At 44.1% G+C, this 25,181-nt stretch overlaps 1 protein-coding gene across 2 annotated transcripts; it reads right to left on the reverse strand.

Moving 5' to 3' along the window:
• Positions 1-109: 109 nt before the first annotated feature.
• On the reverse strand, positions 110-25,181 carry ASB11 (ankyrin repeat and SOCS box containing 11). 2 transcript variants are annotated; one of them, XM_082681006.1, is made up of 7 exons: positions 24,973-25,181; positions 16,344-16,423; positions 11,109-11,216; positions 7,831-7,981; positions 4,722-4,856; positions 3,422-3,613; positions 110-716 (listed from the first exon to the last, which is right to left on the reverse strand). In XM_082681006.1, the coding sequence occupies exons 1-7, from the start codon at positions 25,151-25,153 to the stop codon at positions 592-594; spliced, it is 972 nt and encodes a 323-aa protein (XP_082537132.1). In that variant the 5' UTR covers positions 25,154-25,181; the 3' UTR covers positions 110-591. The 2 variants fall into 2 exon arrangements, with proteins under 2 accessions (XP_082537132.1, XP_082537133.1); XM_082681007.1 differs by lacking the exon at positions 24,973-25,181 and adding an exon at positions 23,880-24,081.

Consider the following 25,181-nt stretch of genomic DNA (forward strand, 5'->3'; position numbering starts at 1 on the left):
TTCCATGTGTAGTCAACATCAACCAGGACCTCAGTAAGTGCAAGTCTCAATTAACTGTGATGGTTTAAAGTATTTGGCTTTTTTATATATAAAATAAAACACAAGAAAATAAAATTTTAGCAGAGATTTATTCATGGAAGGAAAGAAAGAAAGGGGGAAGAAGGGAAGAACTAAATCAGGAACCAATCTTCGAATACTCATATTCATCCTAATCTTACCCACCCAGATTTATATGTGTCTACACGCTATTCAGAATGGTGATCCTTAATCAAAGATCATGAATCTTGAAAAACAGCCTATTAATTTCACCCTACTTCACAATTTTTTAAAGTTTCTTAACAGCAAGAGCTAAAAACAGAAAAGTTTCTGATTGCCCCTTGGTTAAAGAGAACATTAAACTAACCAGGAGTTTTCATTCCCCACGTGTGCCAGTCCATCAGGGATGTGCTCTAACTAGCTTAGCTCATTTGAGAGTCTAGCTGTTGGGTGTTACACTAGGGAGTCTAGCTGTTGGGTGTCTATACTAGGTACCCTGGGTACAGCAGGCAACAACCTGTTTATTTCCAAATATCTTCCCGTGGACAGTTGGGACTACTGGTATAGGAGGAATTTTTCCAGTGGCTCCGGCAGATACAGTTTGTGGATGGTCTGATGACAGGTGCGACCCAAGCACTTCCGGACACACAGGCGGCACAGCTGGGAAAGAGCAGGCGGGCCTGAGGGAGGAATTAAAACGCGCGGTCACAGAGGCGGTGTCAGGAGATGTGCTGGGGCCTGACAGGCCACAGGGACCTCCTGGCTCTAGCTGCCCATGCGGCGGTGCTGGCTGGGTCCCCACTCACACTCGGCAGGGACCTCCATTCTCACAAGGATCCCAGCTCAGCAGAGGATCTGGAGAAAGGATCCAACTCACTTAGACCCCATTATACCCTGAACCTCAGTCTCATGGGGTCTCATGGAGTCGCCGTGCCCAACCAAGGCTTCGAGTCCCGAAGGAGAGCAAACTAACCAGTGTCCAAAATATGGGTGAATAGGCTGACTGAGCATTTGGCTGGGACCCGTGTCACACAGGGGCATTTGTAATAATGCCCCATTATTTCCTTACCTGACGGTATCAATAAAGATGGATGCAAGTAGATGCATGTGATTACTGGACTAGACAAAGTTTTCCTTTTCAAGAAAATCCTATTGTCACAGCGTCTAGCACCCCATGAGAAACGGTGACTACACAGGCAAGTAAGTAGCTGCAGGACATGTGGATTGATATTGCCAAGGAGCACCCACGTGACAGAACGCTACCTGGAGGAGCAGACCATCGCCCTTCCTTAAAACCTTGGGAAGCGAGAATGCAAAGTGTCTCTCCTGTCACACAACAGAGTGACCTCTGACATAGCTGCTATTCATCCTTCTAGAGCAAGCAGCTGTATTTATGAAGACAGAGACAGAGGAACTTGTTTACAAGAAATATGAATCCTGGACCTGGAAACATTTTTGATGCAAGCAAACAGGAAACGTGACAACTGCTATAAGCCGTATTCTCGGCTAATAGTTGTTAAGTGTCCCATATTTCCAAACTGGGAGCTGGTAAGGAAGGTCCTAATTCTTCCAGTAGAGGTTCAAATCAAAGAACAATCATTAATGACACAGACTACTGGAAATAATCTAGACCCATCTTACTCAAAGTGACCTCAGACTGGCAGCATCAGCTTCACCTGAGAGCCTGGTGGCCGTGCAGCGTCTGGGACCCCACCCCAGAGCTCCTGAATTAGAATCTGCGTTTTAAGGAGACCCCCAGGTGATTCATATGCACATTGAAGCTTAAGAAGCACTTGTCTGGAGAGTATTCCTAAAACTATTGAACCAAGCATCCCACCTGGAAGGCATACAAGACATGGGGGCATTTTCACAAAATGGAACTGGTGAGTGAAATTAAACTCTTCCTCATTAGAAACTGTTTCAGAAGATTCAGGATTGGGGCATCAGAACATTAAGAGTGCACATTGGGGCTTCCCTGGTGGCGCAGTGGTTGAGAGTCCGCCTGCCGATGCAGGGGACGCGGGTTCGTGCCCCGGTCCGGGAGGATCCCACATGCCGCGGAGCGGCTGGGCCCACGAGCCATGGCCACTGAGCCTGCGCGTCCGGAGCCTGTGCTCCGCAACGGGAGAGGCCACAACAGTGAGAGGCCCGCGTACCGCAAAAAGACAACAAAATAAAACAAAACAAAACAAAAAAAGAGTGCACATTGGAAACTTATGGTTACCAAAGGGGAAGAAAGGGAGGGATAAATTAGGACTGTGGGGTTAACAGGTACACACTACTATATATAAAATAGATAAACTACAAGGACCTACTATATAGCACAGGGACCTACACTCAATATTTTGTAATAACCTATAAGGGAAAAGAATCTGAAAAAGGATATATATACACACACACATAATACTTATATATACATACACACACATATATAGCTGAATCACTGTGCTGTATACCTGCAACACATTATAAATCAAGTATACTCCAATAATAAAAAAAGACAGTGCAAGTTGGAATCCTATTCCTTGGTTAGCATCCTAGACCTACTTTTTAGTAGCCGTGTAACCTTCTGAAAGCCCATCTCTTCATGCCCCTCATTTCCCGCTTGCAGCTGGGATAGCACCAGTTACTATAAAGTTCTCATGGCTTTAAAGTTTTGAGAATTCAGTGAGATGAATCTATGTTTCAGACCTAGCTCAGCGTCTGACACGTGGAAAGCTGAATAATTATTATTACTTTAATAGTCTCCCGAGCATACAAACGCTAAGAGGCTCAAATAGTGTTCTCTTTCTGTAGGGACACAGCACGGTTCTCTTTAGAATCTGGGATATGAAGCCTTGTAGACGCCACCTTCCCTCCTCTAGCATCTAGAGATGCGTTAGCCCATGTGGACATGGGCGTAGGGCAATGCGGAGCGCAAACCCACCTACTCCCTGAGCTGGAGAACAGGCAAACAACTTCACCGCTTAGTCCAGTTTCTGAAAGACACACTCTGTGTCCACCCGACCATCTCTACTCAAGTATTTTTCATTTTCCCTGAACTGCCTCCAAAAATTACAAAGCAGAGTTTTGGTCTGCTCAATCACGTGCTTATGCCAGGATAGATAAGACAGCCCAGCCCTTTCACCAAAGTTCTCTGATTATTTTCTTGTTAATGCAAATACAAAGCAACGTACCAGTGGTATGTAAATGCCCCTTTGTTATAAGTGAATACACCCAGCAGACAAAAATCCCATCTCTGAGATGCTAGGACTTGCCCCCTCCCACGTGCCACTCCCAATTAAAAAGACACAAAGGAAAGGGTAAGAGAGTCTAGAGGGGAGACTGGAAGGAGAGAGGGCGAATGTGCCTGTGGAAGAGAAACGGACGCCCAGCCCTTCCTTACCTTCCCGGAGCAGAAGCGCCTGCTGCACGCCGCTTTTCGGAGCTGCCAGATCAAGTGCACTCTTGCCCTGAGCGTTTTTGCACTTGAGGCTAGCCCCGTAGTCTATCAGCAGGTGGATGATTTCCACACTGTTCTGCTTCGCAGCGGCATGGAGGGGGGTGTCCAGCCACTGGCCGTGGTCAACATTGGCCCCTTAACAAAGCAGATGACCACAAGTCAACACCCAGGGTTAATGGAGAAACACTACGAGCCTGAGATGTGCTAGCCATCGATAAAGACATCTTAAACGTCATGACATATGTGACACATCTTTGAAAATATATGACTGAAGCTCAGACCCCCAGCAATGCCTACTGTTTCCAAACACTCTGATGAGAAAAGTATCGAATAAAGATATTTTTAGTTATTTTAAATGCTTCACTTGCCTTCCCACAGGAACTGTGTGACAGAGAAAATTAAATCTTTGCAGCTCCTTTTACATAGTTATTTTGTTTTTTGGCAAAGGACACAGCTAGGTTTACTGGGTATTTACATTATTCTGGGCTCGAAAAAAAAGTTTTCTGAATTACTATAGGGAGTGGTAAATGATAGGGGATAAAAAAAGACAAAAAAAATCTTAGAGACAAAAATTCTTATTTAAAGTTTCTTAATACAATCTCGACCTTTAAGTCAGTGGCTAAGTTTGGGGAATCTTTAACCAAATAATACTTTCAAGACCTTTTACTTTTCCCTGGACTCTCAGTTTCTGTACATGCCTTTGAGAATTAAACAACTAATTTTGCAGGGTTGATCTAAAGTACTCTATGACAAATGTCTGCTGTTTTTACTAGCCAGCATCTTCCTGGTAACCACACCTAGATTTCCCTCTGGGGAACCATCTCTCGTGATTCCCAGCTCATGTGCTTCCAGTGAAGCCCAACAACTGCAGTGTACACTGAAATCTAGGCCTAAGCCAGTCTGTATATTGTATTCCCTTGGCCACCATGATTGGTTCAGAAATGGGCATGTGACTTAAAAAGAGCCAGTGAAATACAATTGGTTGTTTTCCCCTAGGATTTATGGGAAAGAGACTCTTGCTCTCTCTTCAGACCACCAAGGAGAACCATACCAGGTAAATGGAGCCAATATCAAAAGAAGCAGAACTGAGAACTACAGACACTCATCTCTGAAGTTGTTTTAACCATTTAGATATCAAATGCTGTCAGAATTTTGTCCAGCCTGACAAGCACTTCGCCTCTGAAGCCATGGAAAACCAACGAGGTTAACTGGTTCTTCTCATGAAAAGACTTCTGGAAGTTACCTAATTCTAGAAGCTTCTTCACACAGTCTAGCCTCTGATAGGTGCAAGCCACATACAGGGGAGTTCCAAGGTGAGGCACTTCCTGGTCAATGTTAACGTTATTTGCCAGCAGAATCTCCATGCACTCTCTATTACCTGGTGGAACACAAGACAAGCTCACTCAAGTAAGGGAAATATTAACGATTCACAGAATTATAAGCTTGCTTATCTGGAATGGGCTTTAGAAACAACCTAGATTTTTTTTTTCAGCAGGAAAAAAATTTGGGAGGTGGGGGAAATCTTAGAAATCTCCAAAATAAAAAGATTAGAAAGAAGAGCCCATGCACCACCCCCTGCCCCGCTGACATTCTTCCCTGCAGCCTTGAGGTACCTCCGACCAAACTACGGGTTCCAAGGAACACGGCTGAAATCACTCTCTATAATAAGTCACCGGATTACAGGCAGAGGTTACAAGACCCAGGGGAATAAATGACTCGTGCTCTTATTACCCTGAAAAGCCAGTGCTCAAATCCAAGGCCCAGCCCTGATCCATCCATCTCCATTACAAATCTCTCCTTCTCTTCCTCGCCCATGCATGTAAGATTGGGTGGATGGTCACGCCATGCACCTCCTTATTTTGGTCAACTTGTAAGACTCCTGTGAGAATTAATAAAAAGCCTCAAGTATAGAATCTATTTAAATGCACTTTCAAGTCTAGTGGCCAACAAGAACTAGATAAGTAAGCGTTCTCCTTGGAGAGTTCACCCAGTGAAGAGACAGACATGATTAATTTGCAGAACATGAATGATTTGTTTGGGAGCAAATGCTTCTGAGGTATTGATGGGAGTTTTATAGAGAGTTGGTTCTTTTTTTGAAGGTTGAAATGTTTCCTAAAATAAACAAAATCTTATCATCACTGATTAGCTTAACCAACCTTTTTTTTACAGATGACACCAAAATAAGTTTCATCTCAGCCTGCCTGATTCATCACAAATTCTGAATTAAGCACAATTATGCATTAAAATCTACACGTAAGGCTTCCGTGAATTCCAACTGCTTTACTATTGCTCACATAAGTCAATTTTATATTATAGCATTAATCTGTCAAAGTACTGACTCAGACTGACCCCTCTTGTTCCTAGAGGTTTAAAGCTGTAAGAATCCAGAAATATCTAATCAGGACCTAAAACTGCCTGGTAAATTCAGTGTATCTAATAAACATTTAAAAGCATAATTCCTGGGCTTCCCTGGTGGCGCAGTGGTTGAGAGTCCGCCTGCTGACGCGGGGGACACGGGTTCGTGCCCCGGTCCGGGAAGATCCCACATGCCGCGGAGCGGCTGGGCCCGTGAGCCATGGCCGCTGAGCCTGCGCGTCCGGAGCCTGTGCTCCGCAACGGGAGAGGCCACAGCAGTGAGAGGCCCGCGTACCGCAAAAAAAAAAAAAAAAAAGCGTAATTCCTGTCTTTTTTTTCCAAAAGAAACTGAGCCTAGCTTGAGTTAAATTTAAGTGTTCTCAGGAAGTTTTAAAAAAATGAATATATAAAAGTCAAATGATTGGCACTAATATAATAGTATCTAAAATAATGAATTTGCTATTCATCCTTCCACTCTGTGGACATTGGTCCCTCACATGTTTTTATGATACAGAAAAAAATACGTAGAGACACATGAATTCATCTGTTTATGATAAGCATGTATATACCGGAGGTACATAGATACCAAACACTCCATATATAACCATCCAAGCACTGCAGAATTACTTAATTCAAATCATTACCAACGTTCATCCATTTTTAAGCATTTGGATGGAAATACAGATAATAGATTTTTACTTCAAATCAATATTTTAAAAATTTTAAACACTTTTATACCATTTCCAAAGTAGACTATTTCCCTACAACTTAAAGGACTTACTTGAAGTTTGGGAAATAATCAGTATCAATTATTAATTAATAAATGTTTGTTAAATATGTACAGGACATCAAAACCATAGATACACAGAGATTTGGGGGTTTGTATCATTTATAGTAATCCACTGCAAAAAAAAAAAAATTACCAAGTGACATGTTTAACAACCTGGGACAAAACTTTCACTATTGCCTTTTGAAATAAAGACTTTAATTCTCATTATACCAGCGAAGATCACTGTTCTACAGTGTTCTAACTTCTCCACGGTATTTCTATTTTTTTAATTAAAAAAATTTTTTTTTCTGTTTTGGCCGTGCTATGCAGCTTGTAGGATCTCAGTTCCCCGACCAGGGATTGAACCCGGGCCATAGCAGTGAAAGCACCGAATCCTAACCACCAGACCACCAGGGAACTCTCTCCACTGTATTTCTGATCTCAATATAAGAGAATAACTCCACCGCTGGGTAACACAGAAAATGTTGCTCTTTGGGTGTGACCTTTGACAAATGGCGTTGGCCTTTCAATGGCTCTTCTTGTTCATGTCTAGTCTATGCATACAGTTTTAAAATTCCTTAATTTTACTCTTTTCCATCATTTCAAAAGCAACTGAGAACACAGAAATCTAGAATTCACCTCAAGGTTTCCAATGCCACGGTTTTTACAGTGGCAACTTTTTTTCAATAACTAATGACCTTGAGAGCTATCAGCTCATCTAGAGTATATTGCTTGTTGTACAGTTACCTTTAATCCTCCATTAGAGACACTATCGGTCTGGGCTTTCAAACACTTTCACCACTTATTTTATGGCGGTGGTTGATGTTTTATGGGCTTTGGGGCATGAACTGTTCTTTTCTAGTAAGAACAGACACATAAACACAGTACAGCTCATGGAAGTTACCCCTGCACTCCTGACTCCACCAGCTGCCGCCCAAACACCAGCAAGGAGCCTCAAGCAAGGCCTGTTGGGAGACTGAGCCCAGGAAAGAGGACATCTGAGGCAGACAGCCATTCCCTGGTTCTAAGAAGAGCTGTGTCATGCCCCAGGGGTATTTCCTAAAGATTGAGGTATATTCAAGTTACTGCTGTGGGATTTCTAAGCCACAGCTAGTCTACTGGTGAGAAAGATTTGGGCGATCCTTGCAAAGAAAACCCTCTATGACTGATTCATGCAGGAAGGAGGGAGCCCACCAATGTTCTGTGTGCGACACAATGCCTCGTTTACCTCTCTTCACTGCCTCGTGGATGGGTGAAGCCAGGTGCACCTCAAGCTGGGCCTTGGCTCCAAACTCCAGCAGCACGTTGACGCACGCAGCACTGCCACTGCAGCAAGCATTGAAGAGGGGCGTGGCTCCGTGAACTGTCACCCCGTTGACCTAACGATGGGCAAAGAGAGAACCAGAGGGTTTGCTATTTCCTTCTCACCATCTCCAAGTGTGCATTCCTATGTATCTGCCTGGAGAAACTTCCCACGCCAGTGAATGAACGAGGGAACCCCACATCCTTACAGTATTGTGGGGTTCTTTTAGGTACCAGTAGCCTATCAACTCTCACCTATAAATATCAATAGTAGCAGAAATGAGGACAAATGGGACAGTTTTTAAGATGTACTCAGGGGTATTCTAGAGCTTCCTAGGAGCCTCCTAGCTGTGAGGAGTGGTCCTGTATGGTGGATCAGAACATGGTCTCTGGAACAATTAGCTTGCGTTCAAATCCCAGCTCTCTCTCCTTTATGTGCTCAGAGATCTGGTTGGGACACTAACTTTCTGTGCCTGGGTTTCCTTATCTGTAAAATGAGGATCATAAAAGAATCGACCTCAGGAGGTTATTGGGCGGATGAGGTGAGTTACTATATGGTAAACACCTAGAACGTTGCCTGGTGCCCAGTAAGCGTTCAAGAGACATTTGCAGGGGCTTCCCTGGTGGCGCAGTGGTTGAGAGTCCGCCTGCCGATACAGGGGACACGGGTTCGTGACCCGGTCCGGAAGATCCCACATGCTGCGGAGCGGCTGGGCCCGTGAGCCATGGCCGCTGAGCCTGCGCGTCCGGAGCCTGTGCTCCACAACGGGAGAGGCCACAGCAGTGAGAGCCCGCATACCGCAAAAAAAAAAAAAAAAAAAAAAGAGAGAGAGACATTTGCAACCATTATCTCCATGATCTCCATTTTCCATTCATATGGAGCTGACTCCCCGTGCCAATCATGAACAAACATGTCAGGAGCAAAAAGTATTGGAGAAACCATCTAGCCACAAATTTCCTTTCTGGTCCAGTACCATCCACAGAAACTGCATATGCCAAAAGGGAACCCAAAGAGATCATGACCAGGCGAAATACACAAAGAAAACAGTCATCAACATGGTGTCTCTAACCACCCTCAGTGCCTTCTAGGGATCTGAGGGGCAGGGGAGAACCAGCACAGCTGGGAGGCATCTTTGAGTATTAGCACCAGATTGAAAAGAACATCCTGGAACCAAGGCATTCTGGTGGGGAGGCTCTGGCAGGACATGTAGGACAACGAAGGTTTGATGTCAAGCCATTCTGCCTCAACAACTAAGGACATACGCTTGTGATCACCAGGATACTAAATTTTCTTGTTTCAGAAACAGGATCTTTCTCCACAATGCCAGGATAGCCCCCATTCAACTGGAAAGTTAAAGATGAGATGCTAAGATGGCAGAGATGGACAGGGACAAATATGTGTAAATTCATAAACTCTAAGGATTTCTAGGAGGTTGTGATTAATTAGATGGGGAGATGGAAGAAACAGGATGATTCCAGGCTTGGGGCTGGGGAAACCAGGAATATGTTTCACCTGGTCTCTGAGGCTGGGAATCCAAGAGAGGAGTCGCTCCCAGAGGGAAGAACACGATAAGCAGTTTCAGATGCACTGAGTTCGGGACTGCCAATTTTTAGGAATTTTCTACTGATTGATCAACTTTCTCTTATTCCTTGTCTCACTCTGATTTGAATGTTAAGTAGCATAATATTTAGTGACTGTTCCCTCATAAGATTGCCAAAGACAAGGGACCACGTCGTACTCTCTGTCCCCCACAGAACCTCCCAGAGGCTCCTCTATTTCCCACCTGTGCTACATATAGAAACCCAACTTCCATATAAAATGCAAAGAAAAATCTTCGTTAGGCACTTAAAAACATTATAACTCGTGAAACAAAGAATACAAGGACTGAGTTCAAAAACGAAAGTAACAGGCTTCTCTGGTGGCGCAGTGGTTGGGAGTCCGCCTGCCGATGCAGGGGACACGGGTTCGTGCCCCGGTCCGGGAGGTTCCCGCATGCCGTGGAGCGGCTGGGCCCGTGAGCCATGGATGCTGGGCCTGCGCGTCCGGAGCCTGTGCTCTGCAACGGGAGAGGCCGCGGCGATGAGAGGCCCGCGCACCGCGCATGAAGAGTGGCCCCCGCTTGCCGCAACTAGAGAAAGCCCTTGCACAGAAACGAAGACCCAACACTGCCAAAAATAAATAAAAAATAAAAATAAAGGAATTCGCTTAAAAAAATTTTTAAAAAACGAAAGTAACATCACAACAATATCTGGTGACTAAATAAAAGTCCTTGAGATTTTCAAAAGTATTAATTTCAGAATTCTATGCTGATATCTGTACGACATACAGCAGCTCAGTCACCCCTTGAAAAGGAGAGAATTTAAAAATAAGATAAAGTTCATTGCGTAGTGTTTTTCCAATGTATTATTTATTACAAGCTCATTTAGTTTGATAATTTTGCTCAACAAAAATTGTTGTGGGTGTAGCGTGTTGAATTAAGAGTGGTTTTTGATTGCTGTTCTTTTATATTTTTTTTCATAGTTTTTAAAATTTAATTAAATTTTTTTGGCCGCGTTGCACGGCATGCAGGATCTTCCCCGCCCAGGGATGGAACCCATGCCCCCTTCAGTGGAAGCGCCGAGTCTTAACCACTGGTCCACCAGGGAAGTCCCCTGTTCTTTTTTTTTTTTTTTTGCGGTACGTGGGCCTCTCACTGCTGTAGCCTCTCCCGCCGCGGAGCACAGGCTCCGGACGCGCAGGCCCAGCGGCCATGGCCCACGGGCCCAGCCGCTCCGCGGCATGCGGGATCCTCCCAGACCGGGGCACAAACCCGCGTCCCCTGCATCAGCAGGCGGACTCTCAACCACTGCGCCACCAGGGAAGCCCCCCCTGTTGTTCTTTTTAAATGTGTTCTTCTAAATGTTTTAAAATAAATTTTCCAAGATCAGTGTTCAAATTACTTTAGCTCAAGCTGTTTTTTTTCAAGTTAGTATCACAGTTCTGAACGAATTCCGTAAATTACCTTATCTGAACGTTGGCACAGGGACATAGAGGCTGAAGAGAGGGGTAACCAGCAGTGTCTTCCCGACCATCCAAGAATATGGGCGCCGATGGGGCCAGGCCTGCGCACCCCACCGCGGGTAAGGGTTCTGGAAGGTGATGGGTCTTTACACGTTAGCGGTTGCACCTGGGCAGCCAGACCCGAGGGCGGGGATGGTACTCACGTGGGCGCCGTTCTCCAATAGGGCCTTAGCGCAGGCCACGTGGCCTCCCAGGCACGCCTCATGGAGAGAAGAGACCCGGTTAATTGTTACCAGGTTCACGTTGACGCCCTACAATTTGGAGAGAAGTAGATTAAAGGCTGCATCAGCAATAAGAGTAAATGGCAAAGTTGTCGGACGTGTTTGTGAAGTGTTCGTAGCCTGCGGGCACCACCTAGAGAGGAGTAGAGGCCATGACTAGGGGAATCCAAACACAGCTGGGAGCCTCGGCTTCACTGATTCAGCAAAAGCTCATTCGGTATCCTGGGCCAGGCCATGTGCCAGCACCTGGGGCTTCAAAGCTTATGACATGGGTCTGTCTCCTCTAAGAGCTTAGTGGGGAGACAGAAATGGTGGCGGGAAGTGGGGTGGGGTACGGTGGGGAGGAACCCAGCCAGAATACTGCCATACTGGAAGCATGTTCACATTTTAATTGGGGACATAGGGTATCCTTGAATCTGCCTTGGGGAGTAAGAGAAAACTTTGCAAATGAGCTAGTATTTAGCTACGGCTTGAAGCATAAAAAATTTCAAACTAGGCCGCATAGCACAGGGAGATCAGCTCGGTGCTTTGTGACCACCTAGAGGGGTGGGAGAGGGAGGGTGGGAGGAGGGAGACGCAAGAGGGAGGAGATGTGGGGATATATGTATATGTATAGCTGATTCACTTTGTTATAAAGCAGAAACTAACACGCCATTGTAAAGCAATTATACTCCAATAAAGATGTTAAAAAAAAAACTAGGAAGGCAAAAAAAAGGCATTCCCTTAGGAGGGAACAGGATATGCAAATGTGGGACGCGGAGGAGGGCGAGGCAGGGCACGGAGGTGGATAGTTGCCAAATCTCTGGATCAGAAAGAGCCCACACGTGACAGAGGAGGAAGAAAAAAGGGGAAGTGGGGGGAGGGGGAAGATGAAAGGGGACGGTAGGCTAGAGACAGATCGTGAAAGGCCTTGGTTTCCGAACGGGGGTGGAGGTGGGGTGCATGTGTTATAGGGAATGAGGCGCCTTTCGAGTCTGTTAGTCCGTAGAAGGTCTGGAGCTAATACATAGGACGTTTTCGGAAAAGCACACTGGCAGCACCAAGGAGGGCTGCTCGGAGAGGTAGGGATGTGACACTGGAGGAAGGAGCGTCATGAAGACGTGGCGATGAGTCAGGCACAGGCTGATATAGGTGTGAACAGCAGTGGGTACGGGGAGCGGGTGACAGAGTCCAGGGTTGGGGGTGTTAGAAGTGGATGTGGCACAGAAGGATGACGCCCAGGCTCAAGAGTAGAAAGTAAAGGGCTTCCCTGGTGGCGCAGTAACCTGGGAGTCCGCCTGCCAATGCAGGGGACGCGGGTTCGTGCCCCGGTCCGGGAAGATCCCACATGCTGCGGAGCGGCTGGGACCGTGAGCCATGGCCGCTGAGCCTGCGCGTCCGGAGCCTGTGCTCCGCAACGGGAGAGGCCACAACAGTGAGAGGCCCGCGTACCGCAAAAAAAGAGTAGAAAGTAAAATAGATGATGCTCCTAGGGTTCCTGTGCCTGAGTAGCCGTGATGCTGACTGCCAGACCTCCCCTGCCTGCCGAGCTCTCCTCAGGAGCAGAGTCTGGAGCCGGGGGCTTCCCCTAACGCTCCTCTCCTTCCCCAGATCCGAGCGTCTCCGCCCAGTCCTGGCACACTTGCCCTCCCCATCGTGCCGTGCTCCACTTTCCTCGCCTTGGAGTCCATTTGACAGATGCCAGGCTCAGCCTAGCTGCCGGCCAACTTCATGCCCTGACTCTACTTTGCCCTTACCGCTTGCCCCCATGATCACCACTTTCTATCTGTGAAAGGATTTAGGTTCTGCCAGGACCCAGCCGAGTTCTGCTTTTGATTCTCTGCCTCGTAACTACCTGCTGAAACGCTCCAAAACCTAGTGCAAGACCCTGGACCCCAAACCCCAACCTAAGTTCCCAACCCCTCCCACCAGACCTCCATGGTGCTGGCCGCATCCCTCCTGTGGCCAGCAGCTGGGACTACCCACTATTGCCAGTCCCATCGTCATCTTAGGGCCTGTTTGTGCCTCCTTGGTCCTGTCCATGTTTATATCCTGAATATGACGTCATTACTCCAGAGCCGTGCTGTCTATTTACAATTGGATATCTAATACAAGGAGGTTTCTTTTCCTCTTCCCATTTATAATTTCATTAAGAAAATAAAGAAAAAATAAGAGCATTTTAAAAAATAGTCCACAAGGAATTCCCTGGCGGTCCAGTGGTTCGGACTTGGCGCTTTCACTGCCGAGGGCCCGGGGTTCAATCCCTGGTCCGGGAACTAAGATCCTGCAAGCCCGGCGGCGTGGCCCCAAAAAAAAAAGTCCACAAGGTGGCAGCAGTGTGCTAAAGAAAAACATTGACCCGATGCAAACTCTCAAGAATCCCTGAAACTGTACAAATGTAACGTGGGACAGGCCTGAAAGCTCAGCTAGAGTGACTCACTGTCATTGCGGGTGAGAACATGGGGGAGCAGAGAGTTCAAATTATTAAGATTTGAGGTTCCCCTGCTGTCGGTGACAGCCAGTGTGATCGGCAGAAGCTCCTGACCCTTGGTTTAATGTTTTGCTCACAGCACACCACACTGTCTACACGTAAAATAGAGTAGAAAATAAAGGAGAATAATCCATTTTTTACCAGTGTGTAAGGGTAAAAAAGTGGGGAGGTACTAAGAAAAGGCTGAAGAATTCTCCATGAAGAATGCTCTTTACACGTTGAAGGACACTATAGAAACCAACATGCTTACAAAATACAGTTAAAAATAAAGAAGTGCTAAAAGCAATGTGATATCCTGGACTGGATCCTGGAAGAGAAAAAGGACCCTAGTGGGAAGACTGGTGTCGTCTCAGTAGTCTGTAGTTTAGTTAATGGTGTTGTACCAATGTTAATTTCTTATTTTTGACTAAAGTACCATGGTTATGTATGATATTAACACGAGGGGAAGTTGCGTGAAGAGTATGCTGGAACTCTGTGTATTATCTTTGCAACTCTTCTTTAAAAGTATTCTAAAATTAAAAATTTTAAATACTAATAAAAGTATTGAGGTCGGGGGCCAAGAAGAAGGAGCTGAAAGCAAGACTTTTCACTGTGTACCTTTTTCTATCATTTTAATTTGGAAACTATGTGAATATGTCACATATTAAAAATAATCAAATCAAATAACAGTTTAAGTGCTTCAAGACAGAGGAGGAGGAGGTCGGAGGAGGAGGGAAATAGATGAGGGAGATTAAGAGGTACAAACTTTCGGTTGCAAAACAAATGAGTCACGGGCATGAAATATACAGTGTGGGGAAGGTAGTCAATAACTATGTAATCTCTTTGGTGACAGATAGTAACTAGACCTATCATGGTGATTATTTGGAAATGTATAGAAATATCGAATCACTATGTTGTATAACAGGAACTAACATAGTGTTGTAGGTCAATTATACTTCAAAAGCAAACTCATAGAAAAAGAGATCAGATTTGTGGTTACCAGAGGTCGGGTGGGGGCAGTGGGGAGAAGGAATTGGATGGAGGGAGTCAAAAGGTACAAACTTCCAGTAGAAGATACTAGGGATGTAACACAGCATGATACAGCATGATAGATATAATTAACACAGCTGTATGTTATACTATGAAAGTTAAGAGAGTAAATCCTGAAAGTTCTAATCACAAGGAAAAACCTTTTTTCTATTTCTTTACTGTTAAATCTATACGAGACAATGGATGGTCACTATATTGTGATAATCCTTCCATGATGTATGTAAGTCAAATCATTATGCTGTACACCTTAAACTTATACAGTGCCGTAGGCCAATTATATCTCAATAAAACTGGAAGGACAAAAATCAAACCAAATAAAATTTTAAGTGCTTACAAATAAATAAGCAAGTGATAAAATCAAGTGCAAAGTCCATTTGATTATTACTGGCAGTACTGTTTTCCTTTTGCCTCCACTTTTTAAAGAAGTAACACAACTCATAAAGGAGAAAGAAAGAAAAGGCACACACATACACACACACACACACACACACAGAGAAAAAGAGCAGTGTGTCCAGCTGTTTAAATTTCAAATAAGGAAGCCAGGTTGGATGGTAGCTAGGCTGTGGAAAAAAGATCTAATGACTTACCTCCTCTGTACACACACAGACTCTAAAACAAAGTAAATGCACTGTGTACACTTTCATTCATCTCACAAATATTTACTAGGCCTCTAGTCATTATTCATGGTGCTAGGGATACAGTCATAAGTAAAAATAAATTAGCTTTAATAACTAAGACTTGAAGAAATCTTCCCAAAGGAGTAAGATTTACCCATTTGTCAACCTATTTCAATGTTTGCTTTTGAAACAGTGGATCACCAGGGTAGGCAGCCTCTAAGATGGTTCCCAGGGATCAAGATGGGTCCTGACTCCTGGTATTGGCTCACTGGTGTAATCCCCTCCCCTTGGACATGGGCGGGATTTACTGACTCCCGTCTAATTAATAGAATACGGCAGAAGCAATCAGATGTCACTTTGGAGACAGGTTATGTACTGAGACTTCCTTCTTAGGCCCTTTCTCATGCTGTCTGTGGAGGAAGCCAGCTACCATCTTGTGACACAGCCCTATGGAGAGGCCCAGGCATCAAGGCACTGAAAATGGCCAACAACCTCATGAGTGAGATTAGAAGCAGATCCTTCCACTGCTCAAGCTGTAAGATGACTGCAGCCCTGGCTGATACTTTGAAGCCTGCAAGAGACTCGGAGCCAGAACCACCCAGCTAAGCTGCTCCTTGGCCTACAGAAACCATGAGACTCTAAGTGTTTGTCTTCAGCCACTGTGTTTCAAGGTAATTTGTTACAGAGCAATAGCTGACTTATGCAACTTCAGGGCTGCTGTTACTAAGGCACACTGGGAGAGAGCAAGGTGAGTTAGTGCAACACAGGTTTGAGGGCATCCCCCATCAGCCTCATAGGGAAACTTTTTATGAAGCAAAGGGAAACCTAGAAGGGGAAGGTTGGAATTGGACAGAAAACCAGCCAGCTCCCCAAGGAGGGAGAGGCAGGAGGAACAAATACCTGGGAGAGGATGCATCCACGTAGAATGGCTGTGCTGGGAACCAGATGGGGCCAGCAAGACCCCTGCTGCAGTCAAAGCTGATCAAGAATGATGCTTGGTTATAGCACAAGCACCAAGGATCAAGTCTTTCGTTTACTCACCTGTGCAATTAAAGTTTTCAGGGCCAGTAGGCGCCCCTGAGCTGCCGCTTCATGAAGTGGAGACCGATCGGCCCAGCAATCTGAAACACACATCAAGCTCAGAGTCAAGGTCAGGAGTCTTCTTCCTCCAGCTTGTTCATGTGCCCGCCCACTGTGAGAGGAGGTCTGGCGGAAGGGGAGGGGAGCCGGCACCACGCATCAGGTTCTCCGGTCTGCCACTCGCAGGGTGACCAGCCACTGAGGATACAGTCCATGGGCGTGGAGCGGGAGCACAGACCATCTCTCTGGCTTTAGGGGGCAGTTTTCATAAGGAATACATTTCATTCAAATAAATACTGCCCAGTGATTGACTCCGATAACTCTGAATAGGCAAAATGAAGGGCAAAGCTGGTCGATGAACTTCCCCACTTTCTTCTTTCCCCTGCCTCTCCCCCTTCACCCCTACCCTAAGACATCCTATAAGCCAGGAAGGAGACCCTAAGGGCTCAGGGAAAATGGTTTTGTTCGAAACTCCCTAGATAATTCTTTGATTTTGGTAATGAAGCCGGTCTGTTATCATAATGCAGAATGTTGTTTTTCAGATGACATAATCCTCCAACAGTTTTTGGTGGGCAGTTAGAATGTGATGGCTAAGCACTGGGCCAGTCCTGCCTCAACCACTATCTCTGCCAAAATGGGCAAGTTACTAAAATCATTTGAACCTCAATTTCTTGATCTGTAAAGTGGGGGAATCGTGATCTAGTATTTAGCAGGTTCTTTGGTCTCTAAGTAGGCCAATAAAGTATATCCATGATGTTAGGTGCTCAAGAAAAGTTATGATTAATAAGTACACGTGGTAGGGTAGCGCTCTAAGGAACAGCCTTAGAACTGCCTTACAAATGTATATTTCTTGTTAATTGCTTGTCAGGAAACAAGAGGAACAAGCTTAAGTGTGCATTTGAGAAGTAAGCTTCTATTAAACATGCCAAAGGGCAATCATTTGTTTTGGAAGAAAACCTACACTGGTTTGCAAAATTGGGGCATTCTTCAAAGTATAACTGTGCTCTTCATACATTGACGAGCACGTCATACAGTTTGGGTTTAACACAAAAGGCCCATCTTGTCACCTTTTTCTAGGTGATTTGGATGGTGCTAAGAATTCAGGTTTTCCCATACCTACAACCTTGACAAAAACAATCCCAACAAATATGGAATTATGTGAACTTGAAGTAGTGTATCCTCATGGAGAGACTGAAATTTTCCAGTGGATGAGAACCAGGGCTCTAAACATTTCCATAAAAGCTCTTCTTACATTGAAACTCAATTTTTATCTTCTCTAACCCTCTGGGTTTTGAAAAGGGAGAAAGCTAGAATGAATTCTACAGGGTTGGATTGAAATTGGAACAATTAGAACAACTGGTATGAAAATGTGATTTTCAATATATGTGTGTATATGGAAAGATGGTGCCTACAGAAACATCTATGGGCTGAAGGTGGGATCTGGTGACCCATCTGGTTCTCTCTCTACAGATATATCTATATATCTCTACCTATAGACAGATATATAGATATATCTAGATAGACAGAATAGCACTGTATACTGAGAAAACCTAAACCAAGGCTGCTTAGAGAAATGGCTGACTCCGAGGCTGAAATGCCAGGACAAATGTAAGATGGGCCGCAAACATCTTGCCAGAAAGTAAGGAAGTGCTCAATGAACGATGGGAAATGTCAAAAAGTACAGAAGCTGCCTTGAAGGGGCTTCCACTGGCCAAATACGGGACGATTTGAGCATGAAAATAAATCATGATTATACCCTAGCAAATAAAACAGGAATCTATAAGGCCTCACTGATACAAATGAATATATAAACAGGGAGAAGAGAAAGCTCTTCCTCATAGTAGAACACCAACTTCAGACACATAGGAGAAATAATAGAATCGGCCTCAAATTATCTCCCCACAAAATAATTACATAGTTATCAAGGGAACAGGGGTAATCGTACAGTGGAACGAAATGGTAGGCACCACCTTACCCCGGGGATCAAAATTAACCTCAGAAGCGATGGAACCAGTTGACACAGTGTGCCGTCTGTTGGAACACAATGAGCCACATCACATACTACCGGAGGGAACGCAGTGAAAAGAACACAGCGTTGCTGGGAATATTCCTGCTCAAAATGCATAGCCTGAATCTAATTGTGAGGACACCTCAAACCAACTCAAACTGAGGGATGTTCTCAAAACTAATTGGTGTGTAACCAGATTGAAGGAGGCTGACGAGACACAACATCTAAAGGCAACATGTGCCCGGACTGGATCCTTTTGCTATCAAGGATGTTAACTGGACAGTTGGATAGACATGAATGGAGTCTGGGCAAAGAGAAGTGGGAATTCTTTGTACCACTTTAGTTCCAAAATAAAAAGTGTGTATCTATCTATATCTAACTCTATCTGTCCATCTATTAATCTATCAATCAATCTATCTAATCACTGGTGAAATGCATACTTCTGATATGTAGAATACTTTTTCTAGTAAGAAAAACAGACAATTTTAACCTGAAAATATATTGCGTTTGTATGTCCACTTGTTCCTGAGTCAGTTAAAAGCTGATGAGTGGAGGATTTTTCAACCTCTTTGGACATTGATCATTTGCATAAGTTAGGAATAATGAGATAACGTACGCACAGAATCCTCAGTAGTCAGCCTTGGTTTTCTTCGACCACATCTCCATCCCATTCAATTATGAAGTGTGCGCCAGACGCGTCGCCCTCTCGCCTCATCAGGCTTGGAGAGGGACAAGCACCCAGTTTGGAAGGACGGTCTTCCCCCATGGATGGCAACTCAGCGCCCTGACCAACCTAAGAAGCAAGCCCACAGCTGTGGCTTTGCTATTCTTTTGTTCTAACAATAGCCAGCCAACTGAGTCACCTGAAGGTACTCTAAGTATTTGCTTCACACCAGGATTTAAATGGCAACTTGCTATTATTAACTTAGAACAGCAACATGAAATGGCTTTATCATTTCTAAAACTTGCCTCCAAGCGGGCCGCGGTGTCCCCTTTCCTGCTGGGAAGCAGGCACCTTAACCACGATTTCATCCTGTTTCTAGTAACTTTCTGTTACCCCTCAGCCCCCTAAGACCCACGCCATCCGTACACACGGCCTGGACAGATCTCTCAAACATCACGCTGATAAAGGCGGCCCTGCACAGAAGAGGATGTGCCAGATGACTCCCTTTCCATAAAGTACAAAAGGGCCAGACTCACTTCGGGCGTTAGGAGTCAAAAGTACCATGAGAAGGGGCAGGGACTGACTGGAGGTGGGTGGGGTGAGGGTCATGCTGATAACGGGCGGTTTCTTGTTCTTGGGAGCTGGCACTCCATGGTGAAAACTCACCCAGCTGTCCGCTTTGGGGTTTGTGCACTTATCTGTATTTATGGCATACTTCAAGAAAGACATTTCAAGGCCACCAGTCTACTGGTCAGTCCGCTTTAAAACTGTTATCTCCACTCCTCTGCCCACTCTCAGGGCAGGGGATGGCCCCCTCTCCGCCCGAGGAAGGGCAGCACGTTCTCAGTTCCTTCTTGAGGTGCCAACAGCCCCTCTGGTGCCGTGGGGGTGGGGAGAAGCGAGAGGGATGGGGAGATGTCTCCCTAGCGGCCTGGAAGAGGGGACCAGTCCTGTGCACTCGGCCTCAACTGCATGTCTCACACCCAGTGCCTTTCCTACGCACTGGCACTTGGCCACCTCTCCTAGTGTCCCCCATCAGTGCAGCATCGTCTGATACCCCCAACTCCCACCCCAGGCTTCCGAGGTGGACGCAAGCGTGCAGGCCATCTTCTGATCCAGGGAGGAAGAGGGAAGGGTGGGTGGTCCTGGGCTTCTATTTCCTCGCCACTGCTTTCCAGCTCTCTTTCTCCCTATCTGAGGAGTCACTTTGAGAACGCACCCCGTTCTGGTTTTAAGAACTACTGGTTTTTCTATCCTGCCCATCCTCCTGGTAGATTGACTTGTTGGGGGGGGTGCCTTCCTACATCCCCCTTATCTCTGTAAATAACATGAAATAAATCAATTGGATTGCCTTAAATGTGGAAGTCATTTCGGTTTCCCAACTGGAAATAAAGCCACTCTCCTGGAAGTCACCTTTCCGGTCAGTCTGTTTCCCAGCACTTGCTTCAAAGGACCTTGAAGGGTTTTCACACAAAACGCTTTTCCAGAAACTCTGCCACGGTGGGCTCTTCTGTTTTTCTATTCTGATTCCCAACACACAGCCTCTTGCTCTTATCATTCTTGTTTTGCAAATTGGAGCTAATTGCGAGAAACTGAGGATAAAAGTTATTTGGCGGCTAGGGAGTTTTTCCATTCCTTTCAGGAAATATGTATCTAAGATCTCCAAATAAATGAATGCTGAAGTAGCAATCAATCCTTCGCTCCTAAGGCAGTCTATTTTCAGTTATTTGGCACGCTGCCTGTGTCACAGGGCTGCAGGCACATTTTGAAGATTGTTTACTGTACAAATATGTCTACTTGTTCCTGATGAGGTGTATGGAAAATGTTCAAGTACATTTTCATTCCCCCCTTTGACTTTTTCTCAGAATGTGATTTATATCTCTAGTTCTCAGGCTCTCTGAATAACAAATTCATGACAATGTCTAAAACCATAGATTTCAATAACAAAATGGGTTCAGATGGAATATGGGTGTCTGAGCTCCAAGAATTCAAGATAAAAATCAATTATTATTTTTATTTTTATTTTTTGCAATTTTTACCCTGCCAAATTCCAACAAGTATTTGAGACGACTGGTTTATTTATTTTTTTAACTGCCTGACTGGTTATTATCTCCAGTGCCTATGAAACAATCTTTATTCGCTTTATTCAAGTTCCAAAGTCATATGAAGGAATATCTTCTCCTGTAGCACTTATCAAAAAAATATAGAAAATTCAAATTTGAACCAAAATATAGGCAAGAGCCTAACAGAGTTAATGATATCTTAAGTAAAATAAAGGTAACTGGAAAAAAAACATATTACAAGAAATTTCCCAAGGTATCAAAAGTATTCTAATACAATTGAGTTAAAACGCGTACCCTCTACAACACTCAGCTCTGGCCAGGAGATGAACTACAGTCAATGAACATCTCTTTGTAATGTGTTAGAAAGAAGCTTCCTTTGAACCCATTAGGAGCAGGAGAGCTGAGCTGAAGATGACAGGTCGGGTGGCAGAGCCCCTGCTGAGTGCTGTGTGTCCCAACTTGGGAAAGCCAGCAGGCACCTGTGATATATAACCACTCAGAGGATGGGGGGACCAAGGCTTGAGGAGACAAGCACCAACACTGAACAAGGCGAGGTGGAGGACCGGGCAGGAATGGACCGAAGGAGGGAAAAAAACTGTTGACATGGGAAGGATAGAGAAAAGGAGTCAGGATGGTGAGTCAGGCAGAGGCGTGGCCATCAAATCAAGGTCAGTCCTTTGAATTTAGAAAAACAAGGACAATTGATTTTAGGCAAAACACTTAGAATAGAACATATTTTTTTTTTTTTTTTGGTATGCGGGCCCCTCACTGTTGTGGCGTCTCCCGTTGCGGAGCACAGCCTCCGGACGCACAGGCTCAGCGGCCATGGCTCACGGGCCCAGCCGCTCCGTGACATGTGGGATCTTCCCGGACCGGGGCACGAACCCGTGTCCCCTGCATTGGCAGGCGGACTCTCAACCACTGCGCCACCAGGGAAGCAAAGAACTCATTTTTTTAAAGGGTACAGTAACTCCACAATCTCTTACCTGCGATTGTAAATTTCCCCCAGTTCTGAAAACCAAGTTGGAAACAAGCTCTTCTGGCAGCAAAACATGGTCAGGACTCAGGTTTAGCAAACTATTATTTTTAATTTGTATTTTCACTTAGTGTGAATACTCATATTTTTCACTATAGAAATATCAAAACGTTTGATTACAGGAGGAAGCTCCAGGTCCTGCTGGGAGTGCCACATCATATACGGTATACACGCTGCATAATGATTCTAGTATCCTCCAGACTCCTGAATCCTAAAACATCTGGCCCAAGGGTTGTCAATAAGAGATTATCAACCTGCATCTACACTTTATTTTTATCAAGTGTGATGACCAAGTCACTGTACTAAATATAGCTTCAGTTCTGGCCAAATTAGCAAAGGTTGAAAAATCATACCCCATGTCTCTCGGGAGAGAGAGTGCCTGCAGAAATATGTATGGCCTGAAGGCGGGGGCCAGTGATGCATCTGGTGCTCTAGATAGAAGAATATCAAGGGCCAATGACAATGTTTCAAACTTAAAAATATATATATATTATTGACAAATTACACAAAGAAGCCAGAAAAAACTAAGTACAGCCAACCAAACATAGCTGAACTCAATTCTGCTCAGTTATTTACAAAAGTAATAGTTTAAACCACAAAGAAAGTATCGAATGATGTACTCCAGAATATGAAAAAAAACTTTCCAAAAAATTTTACAGCCAAAAAAAAAAAAAAAGATATTTAATGAGGGATGTGATGCTAGGTGCAGCTTCTAAAAGAAAAGTGCCAGGACCTATGACAGGCTAAACTCTGCCCTGGCTGAGTTTTTTACTACCTCCCCTTGTTTTTTACAACACTGACGATAGTTACAGGAACGGAATATGCTACTGGACTCAAGAAAGTTCTGAGATTTTAGTAAGTCGATTAGCTGACTTACTGATTAAATGTCACACATTTTCCCAACAAACATCTGTCTGACCAACAAGCAGCAAAGGTAATTTCTGGTTTGAGTTGAACACTTAGACAAAATTTTGTTCTTGGTTTTTAAAATGTCTAGCTTTAAATATATATAGTATCTGTTAACAGTGTCAAAAGAAAAATCGCTGTGGGAATCATGTAAAAACCACTGTTTCTGGCGTATTACTGCCTATTTACAGAAAGCCTTATTTACCGAATCTGGATATACTCTCTACTATATACGTGTGTGGGTGTGTCAGTGGTGTGTAGACGTATACGCAGCCATCCTCACACACATACACATGTATATAGGAAATTAAACTGAGAAATTAACAGGCACTATTCACCCCACTGCTTCTTGTTAGTGATCATTGAAAAACACATTTTTGACTTTAGAACACCATGCCATTTGCAATAGAGCACCATGCCATTTGCAAATTAAATGATTATCCTAGGAGCTTCAACAAGATACTTGAGCTAAAAAATGAGGGCGCTCTATTTATGAGAATTGCATTATGGCTCCAGGTTTTGACTCTTATAAAACTTGCTTACGAGTACTTCCTTAAGGACCACAAGGGCAGAAATAATGCACACGAGCACCAGGAGAAAACGTTTTGAACACACTCTTGCTGATGCTGACTGTCGGACTTTACTAATTTAAGCCATGAGGATGATGTATCTATGAGAACGTTAAAACTGTGATGGAAACGTCTAGAAAGCCCCTGCCCCTATTTACAAATTAAATTAGAAAACAGCTTTTCAGATTATGCTTAACTTGAAATTAAGGTTACTTTAAGTCTTTTTCAAAAACCAAGTCAAAGCGACATACCTCCCTGAAACGTGTGACAAATGTAATCCCCAAAAGAAACCTCTTTCCACACTCCGAGCCTTCTGCCACTTCCCGAAACTTCGAGATTCTTCTCATTTTCCCCTGTTAATTGAAGCATTCTGATGCTCTGTCTTTGGAGGTCTTAACTCTTCGGATAAGACTGCTGTTCCCTAGTGTCCTTAAAGTTGTCTGGTGTATTGGAATCACATAACAGAAGTCTATTTTGAAAGAGAATCCAGGGTGCAAGGTGAAATGGATACTAGATAAAGAATGAGGTAACCCTGGAACCCCTGCGAACACTAAAAATACACAGGGAAATTTGGAACTCTGTTTATGAATAAATACTCCTCTATCCAGTGGCAGTCCCAGCAGTAACCAAGATATCTGATTCATTTACTTTCGTAGCCTCTCCCTACAATTAACGTGAATCATTTCTTGAAAGAAATGGAGACTGAATTCTACAAAGCAGGAGACTTTAAAACGTTTGGACCAAAGGTTGGCATTTCATATTACAATAACCTTTGTTTGCTGTGCTTTGCATGGTGCTGGGCATAAATGGATTCAGTGAAGGGTTTTTTCCTGACAGTGACAAGTGGCTAAGCAATTCGAATTGCAGATGACAGCACACACACACACACACACACACACACACACACACACACAAATACATATATATATAGCATATATATTGCTGCTTTAAATCAAATTTATTGGTCATTCCATTTCCTGGGGAAAACAGTTTTGTTAGAATGCACTGCTAACATTTGATTACAAATATTCAAGAAGATAATCCTATAAAGTAATTCTTTTGTTAGCAGAAATGAGTTTTCCCAAAATACTCTTAGAAAGCCACTAGTCTATTCACTTCTTAAATAATAACTGCTAATGAAACTACTAATTTGCAGAAAAGAAAGCTGAAAATCCTTCACAAATTGGTGCAGTCAACACCATTTGCTACTTTAAATAATAATTTTTTAAAACTACCCACTCAAAGCCAAAGTTTAAATAAAATCTGCCTTCTAGAAATATTATTCATATGAATTATCTAGGAGGTTTCTTTTAAAGTATTGGGAACAAATTCATGTATTTTTACCTGAAATTTCACCATAGATCTCTTCTGCTATCCTAGCCGCTTCTTTTCTATTTCCTTTGACGATATAGAAATGGGTTAGGAGCGCCAAGAACACTTTAATTAAAAGCTTGAAGAAAAAAAAAGTAGCAAACATTGTAATAAAAATGTTTTTAAAGCCAAAGGAAACAGGACCGTCCTCCATTTTGGTTCACACTCTGTATAGGTTCTTG

The sequence above is a fragment of the Grampus griseus genome, assembly GCF_964374135.1.
Source record: "Grampus griseus genome assembly, chromosome: X".
NCBI classification, from domain to species: Eukaryota; Metazoa; Chordata; class Mammalia; order Artiodactyla; family Delphinidae; genus Grampus; species Grampus griseus.